The sequence below is a fragment of the Phaethon lepturus genome, unplaced genomic scaffold (assembly GCF_000687285.1).
Source record: "Phaethon lepturus isolate BGI_N335 unplaced genomic scaffold, ASM68728v1 scaffold4629, whole genome shotgun sequence".
Classification (NCBI taxonomy): Eukaryota; Metazoa; Chordata; class Aves; order Phaethontiformes; family Phaethontidae; genus Phaethon; species Phaethon lepturus.
In genome coordinates, this window is record NW_010565390.1 from 99,267 (window position 1) to 123,524 (window position 24,258).

At 37.8% G+C, this 24,258-nt stretch overlaps 1 protein-coding gene across 1 annotated transcript in view; it reads left to right on the plus strand.

Annotated features, from left to right (window-relative positions):
- The window catches only part of SLC9A9 (solute carrier family 9, subfamily A (NHE9, cation proton antiporter 9), member 9), a gene marked incomplete at its 5' end in the record, with an annotated part of 157,502 nt that overhangs the window by 77,913 nt on the left and 55,331 nt on the right, over positions 1–24,258 (plus strand). The window contains one exon of the mRNA XM_010295160.1: positions 20,922–20,970. Coding sequence (XP_010293462.1) covers positions 20,922–20,970 — 49 coding nt within the window. The remainder of the gene's footprint in view (positions 1–20,921; positions 20,971–24,258) is intronic.

A 24,258-nucleotide genomic window follows, 5' to 3' on the forward strand; every position in this document is an offset into this window, starting at 1 on the left:
AAAGGCTGAGGTAGCATTTATGTTTACCAAATACCGCATTAGGGATGCAGGTGAGCAGCGGGGCTAAATACTGTGGCTTGACTGCTTGTGACCGCGGCTGTCCACCCAAAAAAAAACCCTGGCTGGTAGAGTAAGGTTCTGTGCTTATCCCAGCCCTTTATCAGCTGCTTACAGACTGCTGAAAGACAGAACTTTACGATAGAGCAACTGGAGTAACAACATGATCTCAGCCAGGATAATAGCACTACTGTTTCAGTAACAAAAATATTATTTTCATTATTCCCAATCTCCATAGTAGTATTCTCTGTCTTCAGCCGTGTTCAAAGAGATGCTGCAGAAAGGCGGTTTACAATGCCACAGTTTACAGTGCCACAGCACTTGTCGCTGCCAAGTGGAAAGCTTTGATCAGATTTGGTCTGTACTTTAAGCTTCCAAAGTCATTTTTTCTGCTTCCCAGGAGAGGCCCTTCAAATTAAAAAAACAATATTGTAGGGTTTGGCAAGAGTTCTGCGTTATCTAGAAAAGCAACGGTTGTGGTAAGAAATCTCAAGGACTGAAACAATGGTAAAAATATGACCGAGCCTCAGGGCTCCAGAACAGGAGGTGCTGAACAGGAACCTCCCTTTTCCACAGCCTAAGAACAAAGAAGAATGTGCTTGAGATCAAAAAATTAACAGTCTGGTTTAGACAAGGTGGATGGTGCTGCCTACGTTACTATATATTTCCAGTTATACAGAAAGATTGACACTTTCTTCCTTTTTTTATCATGCCATACAAGTCTGTCTTATTAAAAATCTATTTCTGAGTTCTGCCAGAAGTTCTCATTTGCCATCATATGGTTGTAGCGTTGGATAGCTTTATCCGCTCTCCATGTCAGATCAGTTATAACAGAAAATTATCTTCGAGACCACAGTTGTAGAAATCTGTATGAATGTGATCTATGGGAAAGGTGGTGATATAACAGGACTCTTGTATTACCATGCTTAATCCCACAATGTTTGCTAAACAGAAGCCCTTGGACAAACTGTCTTAAAAGTGATCTAAAGAAGACATAAGCAATGTTAAAACTCATGATTTTCCTATCAGCCTCTATATGCAGCATCTGCTGTGCTGTGGGTGCAAGGCTAGAATTGTGTCTTACTCAACAACTGTACTCAGTGATCAAGCCATCACAGGAAACTGCTCACCTTTAACTTGACAGGAGATTCCTCTCAAAGGCTTGTTCCATCACTATCCCAGTTGGGGCTCTGCATCTTAGCCTGATAATGATGAAGAAGCCTCTCAGATACTGAAGATGGACATAACTTGCAACAGTCTGCTGTGTGGCTAAAGGACAGGCAGCACCTGTCTCTGGTATTTAAAGCTTTAAGATGATGGTCAAAGACAACAAACTTCGGCAGAGGTCACACAGGTCTCAGCCTTCAACTGACCTGAAAGCATTTGCATATGCTTCACAACCTCCTGCCCTAGACCCTTATGTGCAAACTGTACTGGGCCCTTTTTATGGCTTCCCAGCAGGTGACTGAGCCCCCCCAGCTTCTGAAGCGAGGAGGAGTGATCCTACTGCCTGGTTAAGAAGAGCCTCATCAGAATATTGTATCCCATTACTGAATTCTGCTCTGCTCATAGAGAAGAGCATGAGATAGTACATCTCCTCACAGTCATTTTTATGAACTAGATCCATGTAGGAGTTCAATCTCTACTGCTCCTCATTTATTCCTAAATTAAGTAGAAGGTTTACTCTGAGTAAATGCATCTTAGCTTTCCTTTTTCACCCTCACATCCTGAAACATAGGTAGTCCTTGAGATACTCTTAATTCAACAGCCAAGAGCATGCGCTCATATCTTTAGATGATCCATAATTCAATAGCTATAAATTATTATTGTTTTGCTTGTATTCCTTTGAATACATTTTTCCTTTCACCATTTGTCAACAGGAAGGAAGGTCAGTTTAGAAAAGAAGGTATAATTAAATGTTTCCTCCTGCCCTTGGGACGTTCTCTCTTCTATAACCGTATTCCTTTGGGTCATATTTTCTTTGAAGTCCTGGAAAACAACTTCGTGAAACTGAAGAATCTGTTGATTTACTATTGAAAATAGAAAGTCAGCCTAAGTATCTTCAGCTGTAATTTGTGAGTGACCACAACATAGAGACAAACAGTTCAATTAAAGGCAGCATGTTTTCAAGTACTGTTTCTGTGCACTTTGTACTGTTTATTATTTTATCTTGTTTTTAGACTCCCCGTAATTGGTCTAACTAGTATTCCTTCTCAGCAACAGAAATAGCTCCAATAAACAAAGCTTGCTTTTTGTTTCCAGGGTCATATTCCTCTTTAGCCACAGTACAGTAAGTATTTTAAATCGTGCTACAATAAACGATCCTGTTGAGAGCCCAATTTCAGCCAAGCCACTTCAGCCCACCGAGTATCTTTTACCCTAGACACACTTTCAACAGAGGTCACACTTTCTTTGCCTGGAAATTCTTTTAAATTCTAATGAAACCCTCCAAAATCCAGAAACACTTGTAATTTAATGTAACAAGTCTAACCATTAATGCCACAGTTATTTTTAAATTACTACTGTCCTTATTTGGCCAACTATCTGCACCTGTGAACACCTAAAGGACAGAATTTTGCCTAGCATCTTTTATACTGATGACAGTCTGAATGTTCCTGCACTAACACTAATTGCATATACATGAGAAACCATGTTGCTGACTCCCTAGGCTCTCCTCAGCATTAGGGTATTACCGATTTATGTCCAGACTCTTAGGTCACAAAACCTCCATTGCTATTTAAAAGGTAAACTTCACAGTTGTGAAGAACACTTTGAAAGTTATTCAAATAAAACTCAACTAATTAGGAATCTTTTGTGTGAGTTCACGGACAGTCTGAAAAAACGGCTCAGCGAGAACTCTGTACCATGATTATCAGAGTGTTATCTTCAAGACACAGTTTTGCTGATGAGCCCCATCCTTGCTCCCACAAAATACTCCTGGTGTGACAGAAAAATAGTAGTTTACGGTTGACTTAGGGAACTGCATGGCTGTCAGTCACTCTCTGCCCACCAGTGGATGGGTAACAAGTGATCCAAGAAGACAGAACAAGAGGCAGAGTTTTAGCTTCAGCTGTAAGACATTTAGCCACTGTAAACAACTATCAGTAATTTCAAGTTTGGTCAAGCACGTTAGAGATCACTGTGATTAAGTATTTGAGTAATTTGCACAGTAATCTATCAATTACTTGTGATATTGGTCACAGAGACCAGAAGATCAGATTCCCGTTTATCATTTTGTTTCCTTTGGTCTCCTGTAGTTACACAAACGAAAATATTGTTTTAGAACCTAGTGAAAGATCTTTTTTACATAAAAACAATGCTAGGTGTGATAGTTTCCCTTTGCCTGGTGGTCTTCACCACCAGTTCTGGATTTGTGGGTGCGCATACCCATGAAATGCATTCTGCTTCAAACCCAGAGATATTCAGCATCACACATTAAATTATCTGTGGCAAAGAATACAATTCTTAGGGCACACTCACGCTGGGAGGGTTAATATAATAGCTGCTTTTATAATAGTAGCTAGAGCACGATTAGCCTGGTAAATGCTATAAATCAAGAAGCAGTATGAAATTGGACATTAAATGTATTGGATGTTGTTATAAAAAAGAAATTGGATAATTTCCTTTCATTTCTATCTGAAAATGAGAAATCGTCCAGGTAATGAATCTCACTGATCTCCTGAAATGCCTATCATTTGTTTGCAACGTACTTTTCTACTAAGATAAGGTGTGCGTTTGATCTTTCAGAGTTATTCACCATGGCATTTTGCCTGAATGATACTAAACAAAGTTTATAAACATTTGCGCTTGATAACAAATTAAAAAGACCAAAATACAGAGGACTTGGGCTTTCTGACTCCTACTGTGAAAGGCAGTCCCGCGCAGCTGTTGAATGGGAAATTTTGGATTGCAGTTGTGACTTGTGCGTGACATGTGCCTGGCTCCTGCTGTCAGCTCTGTTGGTCTTTATTGGCCAGAGGGTCTGATTTTGGGCACAGCCTCCTAACATGGCAGACAGTACCTTGTGTTTCTAGCTCCACATGGCTAGTGTGGAGCTAGGGGCTCTAAGCAACCTGATCAAGTTGAAGACGTCCCTGCTCATTGCACGGGGGTTGGACAAGATGGCCTTCAAAGGTTCCTGCCAACCCAAACTATTCTACGATTCTATGCTATGATTCTGTTCTAGTGAAAACAGAAAAGGAAGGAAGAAATGAAAAACACACTTCTATTGCTAGAATATTTGGTACAGGAGAGAGAGAAAATTACACCACAATTAGAAAGATTCATGCCTTTCAGTTTACTAGGAATAAATGATAGGATGAATTTTCCATGTTCCAAAAACCCAGAAGAGCTTATACATATTTCCAGAAAATTACAAATAAACCCATAGCTTGGAATAGAATCCACAGAGCAGGATTCACATCAGTTAAAATATTTGTTTTATTGTAGCTTAAAATACTGTTGTTTTGATATGTCTGAGTATGCAAAAAAAAAGTTTTCCTCCATTTCAAGCAATCATTTTTTTCTTCCATTAAAATGTAATCTCACTGTCATACAAAAGGTAGCTTGCTATGCAGCAGTCAACATGATGAATTTGTTCAAACTACAAATAAGGAATCAAAAAGAAATCTTAAAGTACTGCTAGGGAACACCTTCATTAATTACTTGGAGCTTTAGAACAAAACTGATGATTTATTACTTTCTACCAAATTAATTTGGACTTCTATCTCTAACTGGTCCACCAAAATGAAATTGGTGCAAGCATAAACACAGTTGACTTCAAGCATATGCCAAAACTGTGTTATTTGAGGGTAAATAGAAGGTAGGGAAAAATAATTTCAGCCTTTAAAAGTTTGAGATAAATATGTGGTACATAATCCTGGCTTTTAGAAAAAATAATGATCACATATACTGAGATAAATCATATATCCCTGGCTTTGTAGGTATTGATCAAGAAACCTCTTAACTCTATTATTGATCAGATACTGTTGCTTTTTGCAAAATAATTGCTCTGGAAACTCACTGAACTTTCGTATTTTAAGATCTGCGTAATACTGTCAGCTTGCCAAAAAAAATAGAAGGGTATGAAATTAATATGTTATTCACATTTATTAGTTTGCTTAATTTCCAAAGTGCGTATGTTCATTCTTCTCCCATTTTGCTTGCAAAGAATATTGGAATTTCTTCAGCAAGAAAATATGAAATTAAAGTTTCATTTTGAGGGCATGAAAGTTTTAATTTCATTTTGACTTAAAATGTTGTTTCAGTCTGAAAGAAAACCAAAATTTCTCAGCCTCAGTTCAGTTTTAGCTGGGAAAGGTTAATTTTCTTCCTGATGGCTGGTATAGTGCTGTGTTTTGGATTTGGTATGAGAATAATGTTGATAACACACTGGTGTGTTTGGTTGTTGCTAGGCAGTCGTAGTGCTTACACTCAGTCAAGGAGCTTTCGGCTTCCCCTGCTCTGCCAGCGGGGAGGTGCGCAAGGAGCTGGGAGGGGGCACAGCCAGGACAGCTGGCCCGGGCTGGCCAGAGGGATGTTCCCTGCCGTGTGGCGTCATGCTCAGGAGAGAAACGGGAGCTGGCCCAGGGATGGGAATCACTGCTTGGGGACGGGCTATCGATCACCGGGTAGCGAGCAATTGTTGCATTGCGCGTCACTTGGTTTTGTGTACTCCTTTATCATATTGTTATTACCACCTCTGTCTTTTCTGGCCTATTAAACTGTTTTTATCTCAACCTACAAGTTTTTATTTCCTATTCTCTCCCCCATCCCACCTGGGGGTAGGGGGGCGAGTGAGCAGCTGCGTGGTACTTAGTTGCCAGCTGGGGCTAAACCACAACATAAGCTTTCCTGTGGTTTTCCTTTCTGCTATCAAGTATTTCACACAGTGCAAGAACATTTAATTCCATTTTTAAACTATACATGAGGCATAGAAAAAAAATCCCACCCGTATCTTTTGTCTTGCAACAAGAAAAAAAGGTGCTAACTGTCAAGAGAATTAGGCCTTAATGGTCTTACACAGTATATGGGCTGTGATAGAAATACTATTGTAAATCTAAACAAATAAAAGCATACGTTGGTATATCTGGGTGTATCTGGGTTTGCAGAGGGACTTAATGACAGGAGAGACCTGTGCGGCTTCAACTGTCATAAATCTTTCAACCCTCATGAAACATTCCTCCATAAATTGAGTTTTCTGTTCTTTTTTTAAAATGTAGAGTGGAAAGAAAGCTCTGGCACCCTCGATTACAAACCTATCAAATTGTTCCAGAATTAGTTGAATGTGAAAGGCTAAAGTAGATATTAAATAAGGTGGGCTCTCTATAGCAGTATAAGCTTTTAGCTTTTAGTAAACAGCTAACTACACTATAATATAAGCTTTTTACAGTGAATTGTCAGTGCAGAAGCAGACCGACAGTGATTTGCTAGTCAATACATCTATGAGATTTAAATGAGAAAATTACCTCTCGTCTAAGCAAGAAGAAATTGATTTCAACGCACTTGAAAATATATTATCAGTTTCTGCCTTTATTACTTCTTCAAAGAGGTATACTATCTTGTTATGTAATGGCAAATAATATATAAAGGAATCTTGAAATTGTACATAAAATTCTGTTTTTATAAATCCAAGATATTTTCTATGTAAATAAATATACAGAACAGCTGTTTATATAAAAGTTTATATATCAAGTACTATTTATGTAAAATACCCTAAACAGCAATCCTAAAAAGCCATGCTTTGCTGAACTAATCTTACAAGTAGACAGTGTTGGATGCTGTGACCCTGAAACTTCCCAGTTGCCTTTGCTGTATTCACGGTGCATTACACCTGGTCAGGAATCACTGCGTAGGTTCGGATAGTCTGCCTGAATCTCCTGAGTCTTGATCGGTCCCTGAGCTTTCCTAATCTCCACCCAAAGGGTTTCCTACAAATGCTGTGGCAGCCTCCGTTTTCATTTTCGACACGGCAAAAGAGGCCCTGCTCTCCCTCTTGCCTGCTGCATCAGCTACTGGCATGGACTTGATGGTTTGCTTCCTCTGCCTCGTTCGATTCACACGTATTTCTTCCAACTTTCTGGAGGAATTCTAGCCCAAACCTCACCAGTTCTGCATATGTATCCATGAGATGAGGAAAGCAGAAAAGGCAGAAAATAATTTTAATTAAACTGAACCAGAAAATGAGAGAAAATTATTCTGTAGACTAGTGGTTAATGTATTCACTAGGGAGGTTTCAGCTGCTGTCCAAATAAGTGTTTATATTTCATGTAAAATGAGTCATGGACTAAAATACAGTAATATTCTGTGTAGTAAAGATCAGAATCCAGGTCTTCCAGTACCCTATTCAGTAGTTTATGGAAACATGATTGCTCACATGCTTTCTGACCTCGTGATCCTTATATATATTTGAATTTACTTAACATCAAGTAAGTAACAACAGCTTTTAAAAAACGCCAAAGATCATTATTTTTCCTCCTGAAATCAGTGGGACTACATTATCTCCCATCGATCTGACTGTCTTTTAGTGATCTGAAGATCTCAGGCTTTGCGTGACTAGCTCCCATATTAAATGGGCACCATTTGGGCTCCTCAGTGCTTACATTCCTTTTGAAACTGATGCTGGGCACGGTTTTACATTTCACTGATTCTGAAAGTATTGAGAAAACTTCTCAGCCCATAAAATGAGTTGCCAAATCCGGTTCGGTTGCCATGTCTTAGTTTACTGACCGAAAAGTAGCATTACTTCCTTCTTTCACATCTTCAGAAATCCTGTTTCAATGCTTTCACATTGATAAGCAGTAAAATCATCCATTTGCCCAACTTAATTCCAAAAGACAGTCTGCAGCTTACATCCTTTCTTATTTATGCTCAATACAATACTGGAAAAAGAAACATTATATTGGATTCTCTGTCTGAGCATTCCTTTGTATTGCCCTAACACTTCAAAATTTAAGTCATAATGGCTGCATGCTATTTCGCTATCACTTACATTGAAAATCTGAATTATAAACAAGTGACAACTTCTCCAAGAACTTGTTCTTCAACAAGATTAAGCAAACGTCACAGCTTTCAATCCAATTTATTACCTATACCTCAACTTGCACTACACTTGCATAAGAAAAAGAAGATACATGTTCCAGAAAGGAGCAGTGATACATTTAAAAACGTAAAAATAATTAATCTTTTCCCAGTTTCACAGTGTCTCTTGCCTTCCCACTTTTGTCTTTTAGATTGCAAGCTCCTTGGGGTATTTTCTACCACACGGAGTTGTACCAAGCTAAACAGACTGTCAGCAATCATCCTAACAAAAAACTACACAAAATCCTTTTTTAAAAGCCTGATTTATTGATGATTTTGTCAATGTGTTCTTTCTTGACAAGAGGAAAAGTTATACTTTACAGGTCTTTTAAGAAATTAAAACCGCTTTTGTGGTTTACAGCTCAGCTCTTGTATGTATACTCTCTCTAGACCGCAATGTTGTACCTCAAACACAAGGCAAATCCTTTAGCTTTATCAAGTGCTGTCTCTCAGTATTTGCTGATTCATCAGGGTGCAGGGCATGTGGCATTGTAAGCGTTAGACTTGCCTTGCAGCTACCACGCTTTCTTGCTCTGTTCAGTACAGTCAGAAACTGGCGCCAACGTCAAAGCATCCTTTATTTACGAAAACACCGACGGAACTATCACACATGCCTGAAGTGACTAGCCACGGAGAATTGCTTAGAGCCCCAGGGAACCTGAGCAGCCATGGATAAATGGGGACAGATCCTCAGCTGGTGCAGGCTACCATAATAACATCCATTTATTTTCTTGGCCTGTAGGCAGAAGTATAATATGCTTTGGGCATCCCTGATTGAGGCAATTTCTCACTCTTTCTCACTTTGTGTCTTCATTATCCCATGCAAGCTATTGCTTTCATTGTCATCACTGCTTGAATTCAGATGTTGACTCATAGTTGCTACATACAGTAGTTCATTCTTATTTTTACAAGAAGGCAAAACCACAATGAGAACGGAGTCCTTTTCTTAACCATAATGCAGCAAACACCTTCCAACACACTACAAAGCAACACAAGAAGCATAAATAAAACTATGAATGTTTATAGCACACTCCCTATCTCATCCTCCTAGCGCTCCTTTTCCACTGCGCTCATTTTAAATGGCAGCCAACTTCAACTGGGTGCTTCAGGCTTTATGCTCAAGCTGTATGTAGTTATAAGGAGAAAAAAAAAACCAACTTAAAACCCAGAAGACTAGAAGCTTTGAAGAGTGTCTCCAAATGCCCTTGTAAAAAGACAAAGTCTTTAATTGATTAAAAGTGCTTTATCAACCTTAACTACAGTGTCAGAGTTAATAAGTAGTATTCAACAAGGGGGTGACTAACCCTCCTCCTGGATGCTCTTAAAAGGCTTGCAAGGACTGGTGCAGGCAGCATAAAAAACTCAAAGCAGCACATGTTTAGGAGAGAGCCCCAGCAAACCAGACAAGAATGACATTTCAGTTCATTACCAAAAATAAGAAAATTCAGAATTTTTTTTACTTGAGTTGGATGGAATTAGCAGAATTGAGAGGCTTGTAGCCACAGTTGAGTTGCTAACAAAAGGAAAAAGCTAGCATTGACATTTGGAACCTTTGCTTTCCCAGAATAAGTATTAACAAATGCAAAATAAGCGCCTGATATTTCCTAAATTCTTCTGAGTACAACATGACAACATAACGCAAACATATGTATATAAGTTGAATTTCACCTATGTTAGGGCACCAGACCTGGGCTTCTGGATCACTTACGTTCCACTGAAGCTCTTATTCTCTCCAAATTAACTAATTTATTACCAATTCATACATATTTAAAAATCTAAGACTACTAAATTCAAGAGTGAGAAAACCAAGCCTAACATTCGTACTCACTGACTTTCTGAACTCTAGAAAGGGACTTTACATCCTGTGAAATAAGGTCAGTTCCTATAGTTCTGGATAAACACAGTAACTAAGGTAAAAGAACCTATCTTTGTTGCTGCTGTTGTACAAGTAAAACTCTCTTTCTGTAGTAGAAAGAGTTGGAGAGTCTGTCTGTGAGGACGCACACATGCTCATTTATATCAATAATAGCTTTTGCATTGTTTACCATTGTAAACTGTGTCTACAGATCAGTAATTGTTTTGCAGACAGAAAGTTTTTATATGAACAGCCTTAATATATTATTTGAACAGCCACATGCGATCTAAATGTATTGCCTGAAACTGGTAAAGATGACCACGTTTCTGAAGGAAGGATTATATTGCAAAAGTAAATTTAAAATCAGCTGAAATTATACTGTCTAAACTAAACAGTGCAATTATCAGACCAAGGTTACAGTAGGAAAAACAATTCATAAATTAAAAATAACATGGAATGAGATAAATGCTGGCTGATGAAGGGGAGCATACTTTTCCAGCACTTCCATATAGCCAGTCTCTATCAAAAATACTATTATGCTTTAATTTATATTTACTATATCAGGAGCATATAATCTATGTAGGGGAGGGGTTTAATTGTATAGTAACAAAATTAAATAAAAAGGCTGTCTTTTTGAGTCTTTTTTTTTTATTCTTTGCTGTTGAGAAGCAAAGTGTTGTAAAAGAAATGAAAAGTTAAATTTTCCATTAAGTGGTGTTTTAGAACATTGTCTTCACAACTGGCACTACTGTTTATCCTTCTGTAATTAAGTGGCTTTAAAGAGTGTTCTGACACGAATGTGCAGAGGTGTTTCTTTGCCATTAAAACTGAAAGGGTAGTATTTGTTGGTACCACACACAGGAGACAATGAAAATTTTAGCAAAAGTCTACCATTTTAATACATAACATTTTACTCAGTCTGAGACTTTTCCCTAGGTTCTTCCTTTATAAAGCTTGACTTGTAATTTCAAACGTAAAAAGAAGGTGAATGCCCAGAGTTGGCAAAATTTAATGAGTATACATCTGATCAAAAATAGATAACTACAATAAAAGCATTTTTTAATTTCATAGCAGGTTTTTTTCTATATTTATATGACTAAGTTACAGCTAACTGAGGACTCTTTGTCCTACAATATTTACTTCTAGATGAGGAAACATGAAAATGTCCTATTAATGCTTACTCGGATTACCACCTGCAATGTATCTACTTAGGTCTAAAGGCCATTGTGCTGCATGGTTAAGACCCTTTCAAGAATTCAGAAATGCCATTTTGATTTACCCTTTGATAAAACAATTGTACAGCATATCTTTGAAGGTATATTCTCCAGTATACCATATATCTGTTTTATACAGCCTTGGGTCAATCAATCCATACAAGTCCTTACTATCATTTCCTGCCATTCGGAGCATTGCTGAGAATTGCTCCCAGTACCAGCTTTATGTGATAAATTTCAAATGTCGATGCGAAAGATGAAGTGCGTGATGTGTTTTTTCCCATGCTGTGAGCCCAGGGAACTTAGAGCTGGTCATCTCATTATTTAGACTAACGCCTCAGGAGCATTTAATGTTTTACTTTGGGTTAACCACATTAGCAATAATGTAATGCATCTACAATGGCCTGGGCTTCTTTCCAAAGCTGTGCTGTTTATGTTTAAGGAAAATAAAGGAACAGACACCTAAAGAGATTCAGAGAACAAATATTTTACTGCTCTAAAAATCATTGACATAATTCACTGGAGGGAACTGTTTTTCCTGAGCCAAGAATTAACTAGCCTCATCTGTAGGCAATTGTCAAAATACATCTGAGCAGTTTCTTTTCCTCATACAGATCTTTTGTAAAATCAGTTCTCATTTTTCCAGGCTGACAAAGCTCATTAGTAGTTTAAGCAGGATGCCAACAAAACGGCCTAATTTCTGACTTTTGGGGGTTTTTTGAAAGCTATATTCATCTCCACAGAGTTCATAAAAGTTGCAGTTGGGACACTTGCTATATGCAAAAATGATACTTCTTGTAATGCAGTGGTGTTTCTGTCTTTTTGCATTAACTGAAAATGCATTTTTTAATCATGTTCCCGGCGGGGGTGGGGGGTCTTATTAATACAGTTTCAGAATTGAGTACAGAGCATTTAATCTGTAGACTTCCTCACAGCATGGGAAGAGGTATAGTAATAATACTGACTTTCTTAAAGCATGTGGAGGCTGACTGATACTGTTGTTTGTGTACTGCCTCTTATTGGAAGGATGATAAGGAGATGCATTTGTGTCTATACCTGTCCATTTTGCAACATCTTAAGTTAAAGCAAAAAAAAGCACTTGCTGTCACCAATAGTCCTCCTTTCGGCATGATCACTTGTCCTTATCACATGTAGGCTGATATCAGACAGTTACAGGGTAAAGAGTTTGGATGGGAGGCATCACAGTCACCTCATGACAGCCTTGCCACTCGGTGCTGCCATCCAATAATATTTCAAAAGTTCAACTTTGTTGGGATTTACTGGGTTGGCACTCAAAAGAAATAACCTTATTACTAGCAAAAGAGGTACCAAATCCTGTCCTTTCTCCTAATTCAACATGCACCAATGCTATAATATGATATCAAGGGATCCTCTTATTCTAGGAGTCCTACCTCTCATCTGAGACACAAAACTCGGGTGAAAACTAAACATCAAAATACAGCCTTACTGAGAAAGTGATAATTGCACTGTATATTGCACCTATCATGCACATTCCTCATGTCTGAACTTCCCTTGCACTTTTAGAAAATTATTCAAGTTTCATTATTTTTCATGTGTTATTATTTTTCACTTTCTCTAATCACAATGCAGTATTCCTGAGTGATGTGACCTTGTAATCACATTTTTCTCTAGAGATGTCTGCATCTCAATCGAGCCTGAACATATTTTTTCCAATTTAGAACAAACACAATTTGTAATAATTTTGTAGCATTTTTAATATTAAATATTCTACTGTTAGCATGAGAGTTTCATGTTAGAAGACATCTAGTAGCAATAGAGTTATCCCTAACTTTAGATTTGCTGAGGGTTTGGGATTTTTCTGTAGCTGAGATTAAAAACAAATATTTAGAAGTATTACAGTCCTTTCAAGGGTTCCCATCCTTTGCCCATAAATCTATATCTGATTGTATACAAGTAATCACAGACCTGTTCCATAAGTAAAGAGGGTAACTGAGAAGGGCAGTGACTATTAATTGACTATGGCCATGTAGCCTTATGACACTGTTCTGGACTTTCTACTCTTCTTGCTCTTCAAAACAAGAGGAAGCTTATAGACAGAATTTAAATGCTCAAAAAGCAGACAGTAAAGCGCTTACCTTTTTCTATAGATTTCAGTTTTTACATAAATGATCTGCATGAAACTATTTCTTTCACTGAGAAAATAGCTGATGTCCTGAGGGGGTGATTAATATTACTTCCCAGGGTCCGTGGGTTTCACTAGCTGTCTATGTGCCACACTTTGAAGATATTTAATTGGGAAACTCTTGTGAAGTCCAAGAAAGCAGCACTAGAGAAAGCACAGAAAGCAAATTTCTCATGCGCTCGCTTCATATCAGAGGCAGGAAACAACTGTGAGTTTGGATCCCTAAAGACCGCACACATGTACATATATACACAAATGTAAAATAGCCTTGCCCTACGTTTTTCAGAATCAAGCTTTAAAACTGGAAGCGCACTGCAGCCCGCTGCCTGAATATGAATAAGCCCTGAACAGACTTGCAGCAACGTGCTGTGAGTCAGATCTGCGTAGTTAGCTGGTCATTAGTACGCCACTAGGGCAAAGGAAGCGTCCAGAGCGCGTTTGGCAGAGTCAGTGGGGGCTATCTGAATTCCATGTCAGCTGGAAAATGTAATTCATGCAATTACTGTGTCTGTGGACATAAACACACAACTTGCATTTCCCATCCAGCTAGATTTCGTAACCTTTGGTGTAACAAGCCTGGGTATCATAATGTAATGAATAATATAACAAACACCTCTTATTCTACACTGAGAATCTATACAATGATCTTTCCTTAAATCTGAAAACAAGTCGCAGTTTTTTCTTGTTACCACACAGTTCACATTATTTTGGATGCTGACAACCTTCATGCTGATTTTATTCCAATTCTATTCACATTCACCGATAGTACTATAAATGATGATTTCTAAAAATTCCACAGAAGTTAAACGATGCTCATTTTAGTCGAGTTTAGTTCATATTTTTTAAGCAAGAGGCCTGATGCCTCACTACAGGTATGTTCACATAGCACAATGACATTCATAATCTACTGCATGTGCCAGAAGCATTATAGGGACATAAATTACCACTTCTCAGAACTCCTGCGCTGGAGTACCATGCTGTCATGAATGTAAGACATCTGATATTGCATCTGCCATAGAGATGTACCTTGTTACTTCCAAGTGACCAAGCTATTTTAGCCCCACTCCCCCCCTGATATCAAGGTAAAATAGGATTAACAGAATAGAGTATCAGATGGCAGAAAATAAAGATCCGGTTCATCGTTCTAGTTATTATCCACCTAAGTGCATGATGTAAACATAAGCCATCATCTATTTTGAAATTTTAGCATTTTACTTCACATAGCTGCAAGGAAGCGATCAGTAAAATTTTATGCCGTGACATTATCCACATTTTCACAATCTTTTTGATACTTAAGATCCCATCTAGAGACCAGAACCTGTGGATCTCTTATAGAGCACCTCAGTTCCTTCTTGAATCTTATCTTCTATTATTAAGTGATACACATTACCTTCATGCATCGCAGCCCTTTCTTTACTTGGAAGGCATTTATACAGTTATCATATCAATTTAATTGCTAACTCTGCAACCAAGTAGTTCTCCATGTGTCTACCAAAAATGGTCCACAGACCTTGACCACAGGACTAATGTTTTGCAGTTGCATTTCCCCAAAGTATTATTGTACTAGTTTTATGAAATTACAAGTTCAAAAGTCAAATTATGGCAACACTTATCTCTTACATGATCCTACAGGTTTAAAATCATACTTTTCATTCTAGTTCAGTGTGTTGTGTATATAGGCTATTAGTATTAGCCACATGACAAACAGCTGTCATAACCATTTAGGAAGCATCATTTACCTGATAATTTATATTAATCCTTCTCAGCACTAAATTAAACGGATATGTTCTTTCTGCAGTGAGACACAAGTGATTATTCTTGCCTTAAACCTAAACTAAAGTGTTTTCATTTGTTAATGAAATCAGCTTGAGCTGAACTTAGAAAATCTATGCTCGTGCCATAATTCTCCATGGGGTTTATGTCAATCAAAATATTGTACTATAAAAAAAGCAGATGTTTTTGACAGCATCAGTCCACAGCGATAGCAATATGTAGCAGCAATATAGCAATCTAGAAGCAAAAGCAGATTTTAGGTCTCCGTTTCTTAAGAATACACATCACACTTACTGCCACATGGACAAGAATAATGGCCTGAGCACTCATTATTTATCCTGAAGGTTTTTTAATTTCAATTGTAATGATTTATTAGAGATGGTGAAACAATCTTTTTTGGATTTTTCTCATGTTTCTAGTCTTTACAGCTAATAATTCTGTACTGAATGCAATATGCTGATGATGGATAGCTACAAGCTTCAGATTTATTCATGCAAAAATATTCAAGACTCCTGTTGCAAATGCTGTTTAACGGACATCTTTGAAAATTGGGTTATAAATCACTTACTCAAAAAACCCTTCCTGGTATGTGCCATTTATTGAGATATAAACTGAGGCTTAAAGACTGTTTCAGTTACAATAAGACAGCTGGTGGAAAACTGAGGCAATTGCACTGAGAAGGTGAGTTCTTCCAGTAAAACCTTTGACAAGCAAAGACACCAGTGTTGTTATTAATTATTTTACAGCAGCACTCTTAGGACTCTAACCAAAATCACAGCTCTAAGCTGGATTTTGTACAAACATAATGACAGACGTGCACTTACAAGCTAAATACACAGAACAGATGAGCAATGGGGGGAGGAAGTACTATTATCCTTATTTTGTAGCATAAGGCCAGAAATGGAAAGAGGTGTCAGACTTTTCACCTCTTGAATTGCCTTTGTTTCCTCACTGATCTGGAAAAGGAAGTAGAGGTGACATGGCTAATTCTGACCCTTATCTGACAACTCTGTAATATCATGTTCCGTCAGGTTCCCGTTCACCATCATACTCTTAGATCAGGGAAGATTGTTACTCATATTAGGAGACATTTCTCTTGTAAACTTTCCCAAGCCTGGTGTTTTGTCCATTAAATCATTAGCTGCATTAAATCAAACACATATAAGCAACTTTCTTGGGGCTTCATTAGTGCTTGAAGTTGCAAGATGTTGAGTGCAACAGGACAACATCAGCAGAACAGTGGATAGTGCCACCACCCATATCATCATTCCCAGGCCAGTATTTATGGCACTTCTGAGAGATGTGGTGTGGCATCATCTCCATTTGAGGTGACTGATGAAACCAGGCTTCCCAGTGCTTTGCAGGACACTTGAATTGATCAGTCATTAAATAAAAAGGGGATGGAATGGACCGCATGCTCTCAGGACATGTATTTCAAATAAAAGCACTTGTGACTGCTTCATCTGGAGCACAGCTAACCAGTGTGAGTATATGGTAGGTGCAAACCAGACTAGGTGGGGCTGCAAGCAAGACAACTTCCGTTCTGCAAATACAGAAAGCCTATACAGGCCCAGAAGCAGAATTTCAGTAATTAGAATTCAGATTTCAGAGAAATGTCTCTATTTTCAGATTTCCTGGCACCTAAAGTGAGTGAGGACTGAGAATCACACTTGTAAGTATAGACATTAGAAGTTCTGCTCTGCAAGTCTAGGTCCTCATGAAGACATGAGTCTATACATTTTTCTGTGGCTCCACTGTAGAAAGCAGATATTTTTATCCTACAGTGTTGACTTTGTGGCAATTTGAAGTGAGGGAATTAAAAGTTTGCAATGCCTGAATAGTGATTTACTACTCTGTATTCCTATGGATTAGTTTTGTATTTCTTACTAGCAGTTCCCCTGACAATTTGGGATTTATCTTTCCATCAATTTTCATTTCAAACCACGTAAGAAAAGATATTATCGACTGCTTTGTATTCAGTGACAAATTCGTCCTCTTCTTACCAAATGCATTCTGACTGTTGCTAACAAAAAGGGATGCACTTGATAGCACACGGGGATTTAAATACCCTCAGCTGTAAAGGGTGCTTCTGCAGACTAATGCACGGTTCCTAGCAATGCTTAGGCCTAATTGCTAGAGACTGGCTGAAGTCACAACCTTCACTTCCAGGTTTTGAATATAGCAACTCTGAGGATTTGATCCAGCCATTATTAAAAAACATAAAACCACACACACACAACCTGAAAAAAAGACCCAAAGGGAAAAGAACAACACAGAGCAGCTTTCAGGATTTTGAATTCCTTCATAGCTAGGGCATTTGAACCTAAGACATTACTAAAGCCTATCTAAATGCATAGAGTAGAAAAACTCCATTGCAATATAAACCTGATTAAGAAGTCATTGCATGTGTTTTTATGGAAGATAAGCAATCCCAAATGTTTAATGTATAGAATAAAAAGATGCAAAAATATAAAGGCAGAAATAAAAGCATACAATGTTTAAGAAGAGCCAAAAAGAAATGAACAAGGAATAGAGAACAACCAGGAGAGTGGGACAGAAGGATAGAAAAGGGAGATTGCAAGCAGTAAAACAAGATAACAGAAGAGACAAAGTTGGCAGCAAGAAAGGAGGAAAAAAATACTAAGAAAATATTTTTCTGACCTTCCATTAAATCTTCTCATACAAATGGAAAACTGAGAAGGTTAAAAAGAGAAAGATGTTTATTCAAATATTAACAATGGAGTATTTTATAAAAGCCTTCATAGTAATTTATACAAAATTTAAGTTAGCAAATTCTAGTAGCAATAGTATGAGATCTAGCAGGTCTTTTGAAGAAGTCAAGAATGTAAACTTGAAGTGTATATCTGTACTTAATTTCAGTTGTCTTGACTGCCTCATATAATTTGTTATGCTTTATTTTTTCAACACTTACTATTTAAAAATAGCATTTATGTCAAGTATATTAATTATAGCAAACCATGACTTGCAATGCTAGGTGCCTGATGCTAGGCTCCCAAGCCTATGTTTCGATATGTAATAATTAATTAGCCTCAATTTCAAAACTGACTGAACTGAGTCTGCTTAGTACATACTTAATAAAATGGCTAATGTTCAAATTATTACAAAAGTTTTAATGCATTTAAAAACTCTCCCATAGAGTGCAAAGAATGATCTGGTCCTTTTCCCAAGGAACTTTAAATCAATAGGTAAGATTGTGCTATGCACACTAATTTCCAGTAGTGAGATACTATTCCTTGAGAAAAACAGCAATTACATCTGACCCCGTGTTTTAAACAAGAGCGGAGAGCAGACCAAAGGAAAGCATCCTCTGTGGCATTCATGTGGCACAGAAGCCTTCTTTTCTTTTCCATACGTAGAAAATATAAGACAGAAGTGTGATTTCATTAGACATTTATTGCTGTTTTTTTCTGGCTTTAAATGCAATACCCCTGTTAAGATTTCATGTGAGTATCTTCGTATGTGCCGTATTATAGTAACCTATTGTTTGCAGAATAAACAAGGCAAAACAGCAAGCTATCTCTGTAACTATAAGGATTAGAAATTAGGCATACAGAGAACATTGAGCATACCGCAAATTCTGCGAAACTGTGTAAATCCAGATTTTTTTCTATGCCAGTGGATTCCTGTTGTCAATGTGATTAATTAGTAGTTATATCACTGTTACTGAAACAGTATTACAGCCAGAAACTCTGGTTCTTATTGGTCCCATTGCCTACCCCTTTTCACATTTGCTATTACAGTCCTTTTATTCCTGGGTGAAACGTTTTCTGTTGTCTTAGCTCATTCTATAATAAACGCATCACAACTCCAACACACACAATCAGTCAGAACTGGCAGCTTCTCAACTCCAGTAAGTTCAGAACTGCATGAAGGCTAAATTACTTCTGTCCCAGGAGACTGATTCTTTGAGGTCAAGTCAAGCTCATTAAGGAGAAGAGAGTGTGGGGAAGTTTGTGCTATAGCCTTTCAGCTGCATTTATCATGCATAAATGCTTTGAATTTCTTTATTTCCAGAACTGTGCAGACCCTTAACTATTGTGCTGCTGGTGTATTTCTGTGTTGCCCAAGTAGTGGTGCCGGTGAACGCATCTATGGTGAACATAAGCACAGTCTAATAGACAGGGCATGTAATTGCGTTTAGGAGACTGGGATTCTCTTTCTGATTCTGACCTGTTTTATGCGTTTGGGATCATCGCACCTGCGTTTGTGCCATTGTTTCAGCCTTCACAGCCAGCTGTAGTTACGCTGTAACGTAACTACAGTTACATTACGCTGTAACGTAACGTTCTACAGCGCAGGGCTGTCTCACACTGCTTAGTCTTACAACACTGAGCACAGATAACGCTCCACTGTTCTGTACATGACAAACAAATCCAACGTCAGAGAGGTGGTTAAACCTCCATGTAATATTTCTTTTTCTTTTCCCATGTAAATGAAATGGAAAATACCTAATTTGCTTTACTCCAAACTAATGAATAGGTTAGTGCCATCAAAAGCTTTCTAGCAATTTAAAGAATGGCAGGACCAAAAAAAAGGAAAAAAAAACCATAGCTATTCATTCTGTCTCCTTGTTGAGTCAGCACCAGGATCATTTTTAATAAAAAGATAGAAATATTTATGCCTGAAGGACTCAGATTTGCTGAAGCTCAAGAGCTATGATACAAACAAACATCTTTTTTCTCTTCCATTCAGTATTTACATATAAAAAGCATCTACTTTGCATAGAGTTCCTGTCATTGTCTCTAAGACTGTGTGCATAATATTTACAGGAAAGAATACTGAGGTATGTAATTGTTAAATACTATTTTTAAATTTTTTTTTATGTGTTATTACCAAAAGCAAAAATATACTCAAGAATGAAGACTGTCAGAAAAACAGTAAGGTGGCCTCGAATGAACATCTAGTGAAAGAGCACGTTTTGTTTGCATCAGTAAATTCTGTATTAGCTTGGTGGACCCGATACTACGTGGGAGCTTGTGAGGCCCCCTTGTTCAGGGGCTGTTGGTCACCCTAGCTGTAGGCTTCAGATTCTGGGGATAAGAAGGTTCATTATTCATCATTCCCCACTGCTTTACTTCCTTTCGTGAACATCAGCACAAGCCTCTGTCATTCAACTCATAACATTCCTCAGCCGCATTTCTCCTCGGTTCCAAGTCTGGCCATATTTAAAATATGTCGATACTTCCACCACGTCACTTTTAGCAGCCAATTTTTTTTTTTTCCTGTCCATATTAGTAAAATGCCATCCAGGTTCCCAGCAACTTGCACATCACACACTGCAATCTCCTCTCGCCTCTGGTTCGCTTCCCCGAACCTTGTACGCCAAGTGAAGCCCTTTCCAAATGCTACAAGCTACGCATAATGCGGCAGAGTCCTGCAGTCCTATCCTCCACGTGCGCCTCTAACTCCAGTTTCTCCTCAACACCTTTCTTCTGCCAGTAATTAAGGATTTCATAGCACAGGCTAATGACTTGATTGTCTCTCCCTAGATATGGATCAGAGCCAGGGTAAAGATCTAATCTCAGGTGTTATGAGTGGCAGTTAAAAAGAATCTCAAGTTTCCTAAAAACTTAAGAACTTCCTTGGTTAAAAAAGTGATCTTAATGTTTTGCCAGGTCTTTGTTCTGCATTTCTCACCTAGTAGGAAATGACTGGCACAAGAGAAAACATTTCTACCCTCAAACCTCTCTAATATACATCAAGACCATAGCCATATGTCTGTGTTTTTAAGTTTGGTTTTGTTTGCTTTTTTTAACAGAGTTGGCATAGATCCAGATGAAGATGTGAAAGCAGATGCTGCAAGCCAGGTATGTCAGGATTTTAGACATCCTTGCTGAATTAGAAACTGCCCAGTGGTTGGAAGATCACATTTGTCAAAAACAGTGCTATAGCAGAAAGTGGTTAAAAGAGGGAGGTTGAAAATAAAAAGGAGCTACAAAGTATCTTTATTGTACAAGGTACAAAGAGAGGAGATCTATATTTCTCCATGTGCATGCACTCATGAAAATTTTGTAACCAAAAATGTTATAGAGTTTTGAAGAAAATTATAAACAAATGCCAAAATATCCAGAGAAATCTAATAAACAAAATAATAGAAGTATTGCCTCGATAAATCCAATATTTATCACTTTCCAAATGCTGCATTTATGGAAATGAGACATCTCAGAACAATGTTTAATTCCCTGGAATAAAAAAAGCAGAACATGCAGTGTTCGATTCCAGTAGGTCAGGTTTCTAAAAATATTTTCCAGTTATTTTTCACATGGAAACCTAAGTACAGAGTGAACTTGATAATTTTAAACTAAAGGAGGCTATTTCACAAGCCGCAACTGTTCATGTCACCGTCCCTTTTTTGCCGTCCGCGTATGGCACCGTTTCAAATGCAGCACCGCCCGCAACAGCGGCAATCTACGGAAAGTCAATACCCAGAGACAGAACGTGTGCTTCAGCGCACGGTAAGTGGAACGGCGGCAGACTAGAGAGAAGCAACACTACGTTTGACAAGTTGTCAAAGCAAAAAGCAAAAGAGTGCCTAATATCGTGTTCCTGTTTCTAGGTAATACCATCCACGCACTCTTTCAGATCGCACAACTGGAACTGCTATTGAAATCACCTTGCAGTGATATAATGCATAGACATGCATAGTCCAGGCAGAATTTTCATATATCTTACATACTGAGTGTTCTTAACATTTGCACATATCTGAAGGCATTTAGGGTCTCAACTTTCATAGACACTGAAGGGAATTCAAGTGCCTAATATTCCTAATGTTTCTTTGGGGGGAAAAAAAAAAAAAAGGAAAGATATTATTAGTATATGACTATATCCCTGGTTTTACAACTCAGTCACTATTAAAAGGGCTAGCACAACACTCCATGGCACCATGCCAAGATACTCATTTATTCTGAGTCTGAGGAGACTAATCACGAATATCACTCTCCTAAGCATCTTACAATGCCTCTGCCCAAGTTCTGACCAAAGCCAGGACACAGAACCTTAATCTATTCTTGACTGAATTTTAAAGATAAAGCTTTTCAGAAATATTCTACTTTGCAGCGCTCATGAATTATCAAAGATCAGAGAATGCTGAATGCAGTGTAAAAATGACTGAATGCATGTTTTGTGAAAACCTGGTTTCTTCAGAAGTCAATGGGCATCTAATTTTCTTCTTTTATTAAAAATGAAAATAATGTTTATGAATAACAGCAACACATCCAGTGTCCCAACTGTGCCCTGTGAATTAACACCTATCTCTGTTGACAAAACTCAGCAATACAATACAGAAGGTGTAAATAAATAAAACACCTTTCATGCCCTATCATGTCCAAGTCATTCCTTATAGTAGGAAATTTTACATTGGAAGACAGTGTTGCTGCTCTGATTATACTTTTCCCTCACTGTGGTATTCTATTTTCATTTATCTGACTTTTTTTTGTATTTGACATCTCAATCTTTTACCAATTCAGACCTCTGTTGCATTTTCTATAGCCTTCTTTGTTTTAACTCGGTACTTATCAGTTATTTACGTCGGGTTATTTCTTTTAATTGTCTCTTTCATCTCTCATTCCTTTTTTTCCCCCCTTTGTTGTCTTTTGTCTTCCCCTTTATTTCTAATATGATGTTTTTAATTTAATTTACCTACTTCTCATTTTTCCTATGATAGTGTGTGTTCCCACTGAAAGGAGTTGTTTTTCTTGCATATATCCCTGGACAAATAAATGCTTCAAGTGCCAGTATCTCCCACTGCCAGTTAAAGCTCTTGCCCAGATGAACTTTAAACCACGTAACAGCTCTCAGTGCCCTTAACTGGAGCTTCGGGGGGATTGTACCAGAAATAAGAACTGAATGTCTTCTCAAGAATAAGATGTTTTAAAGACAGCAAAATTAGAAGAAAATAAGCCTCTAGGCTCCTCCCTACTCAGCCAGAGTACTCGGCCAGAATGGGGAAGCCACAGGGTCTGCTATGGAGTTTTGAATTTATCCCCTCTGTGACCACTCTAGCTACCAGGACACAGGACATCTTGCTGTGGGAACCTCTCAGTCCATATCTGTAATGAGACCTGGATTTTTTGAGGGGCAGAAAAAGCCTTAAATACCTTCCACCTCATGAGTACTATGTCAGAGACAATAGCAGCTATATGGCTGCATAAACCTTTTCCTTTTCTGCCTCTTGATCTCTCTTCTTTCCTTCCTTTCCCTAAATTTAATTCTCTCTTCTCTGAGGGAATTAGAGAATTTCCATGTACATGGCTGTTTCTGGACTTCTGATTATGCTTCTTGCTCTACTCTGGAACTGGCTCAACCAGTAATTTCAGCAGTGAACTACCAGCAAATTCCAGTTCAAGTTGTAAGACCTGGAACCCAGGGTTCCTTCCCTAGCAAAAGGTGTAGAGCCTTTTAACGTATAATTAGCACCTGGACTTCACCATATCATGACCTCATCCATCAAAAGCATCTCTCAGTTTCTCTGTGTCAGTCCTGCCTTGCCTTTCCTTAAATGTGTTTATCATCAAATCATTATCACAACATAAGCATAAACAGGAGAAATAATAGCCTCATATTAATATTTATTGACAGACTGTCATAACTCAGTTATGAAAGAACTGAATTACATAATATATATTACAGATAATATATATTATTGCATAGAAAATAATATATAAAAATAAAAAAAGCAGCTTGCTGTACATCACAGAGTATAAACACCAAAAGCTAGCCCTGATAAACAGAATGCGGGATACGTAATCACTAAGCAGAGTTACAAAGTTGATCTATTAAAAAAAGGCAAAAACTTTTATGACCATGGGCTTTTTAACTAATTTCCCATAGACGAAGATAGTCGATAGCATATTTTATTCAGATGGTTTATGTACCTCAGAAATTCTGTTATGTTAATCTCTATAAAGACTGTTTAAAAATATATTTTCCACAAGGGTGGAAAAATGGAAAAATGTTGTAGATGTAATATTGATCTTAGGAGCAAACTAAGTAGCCTGCAAAACACCTATCAATGTAATCTCTGTCAAACTAATGTTTGTAGTTTATTTAACTGTCCCTATGTCTTTATTAGTATAAGAAGGATATTATTTATACTT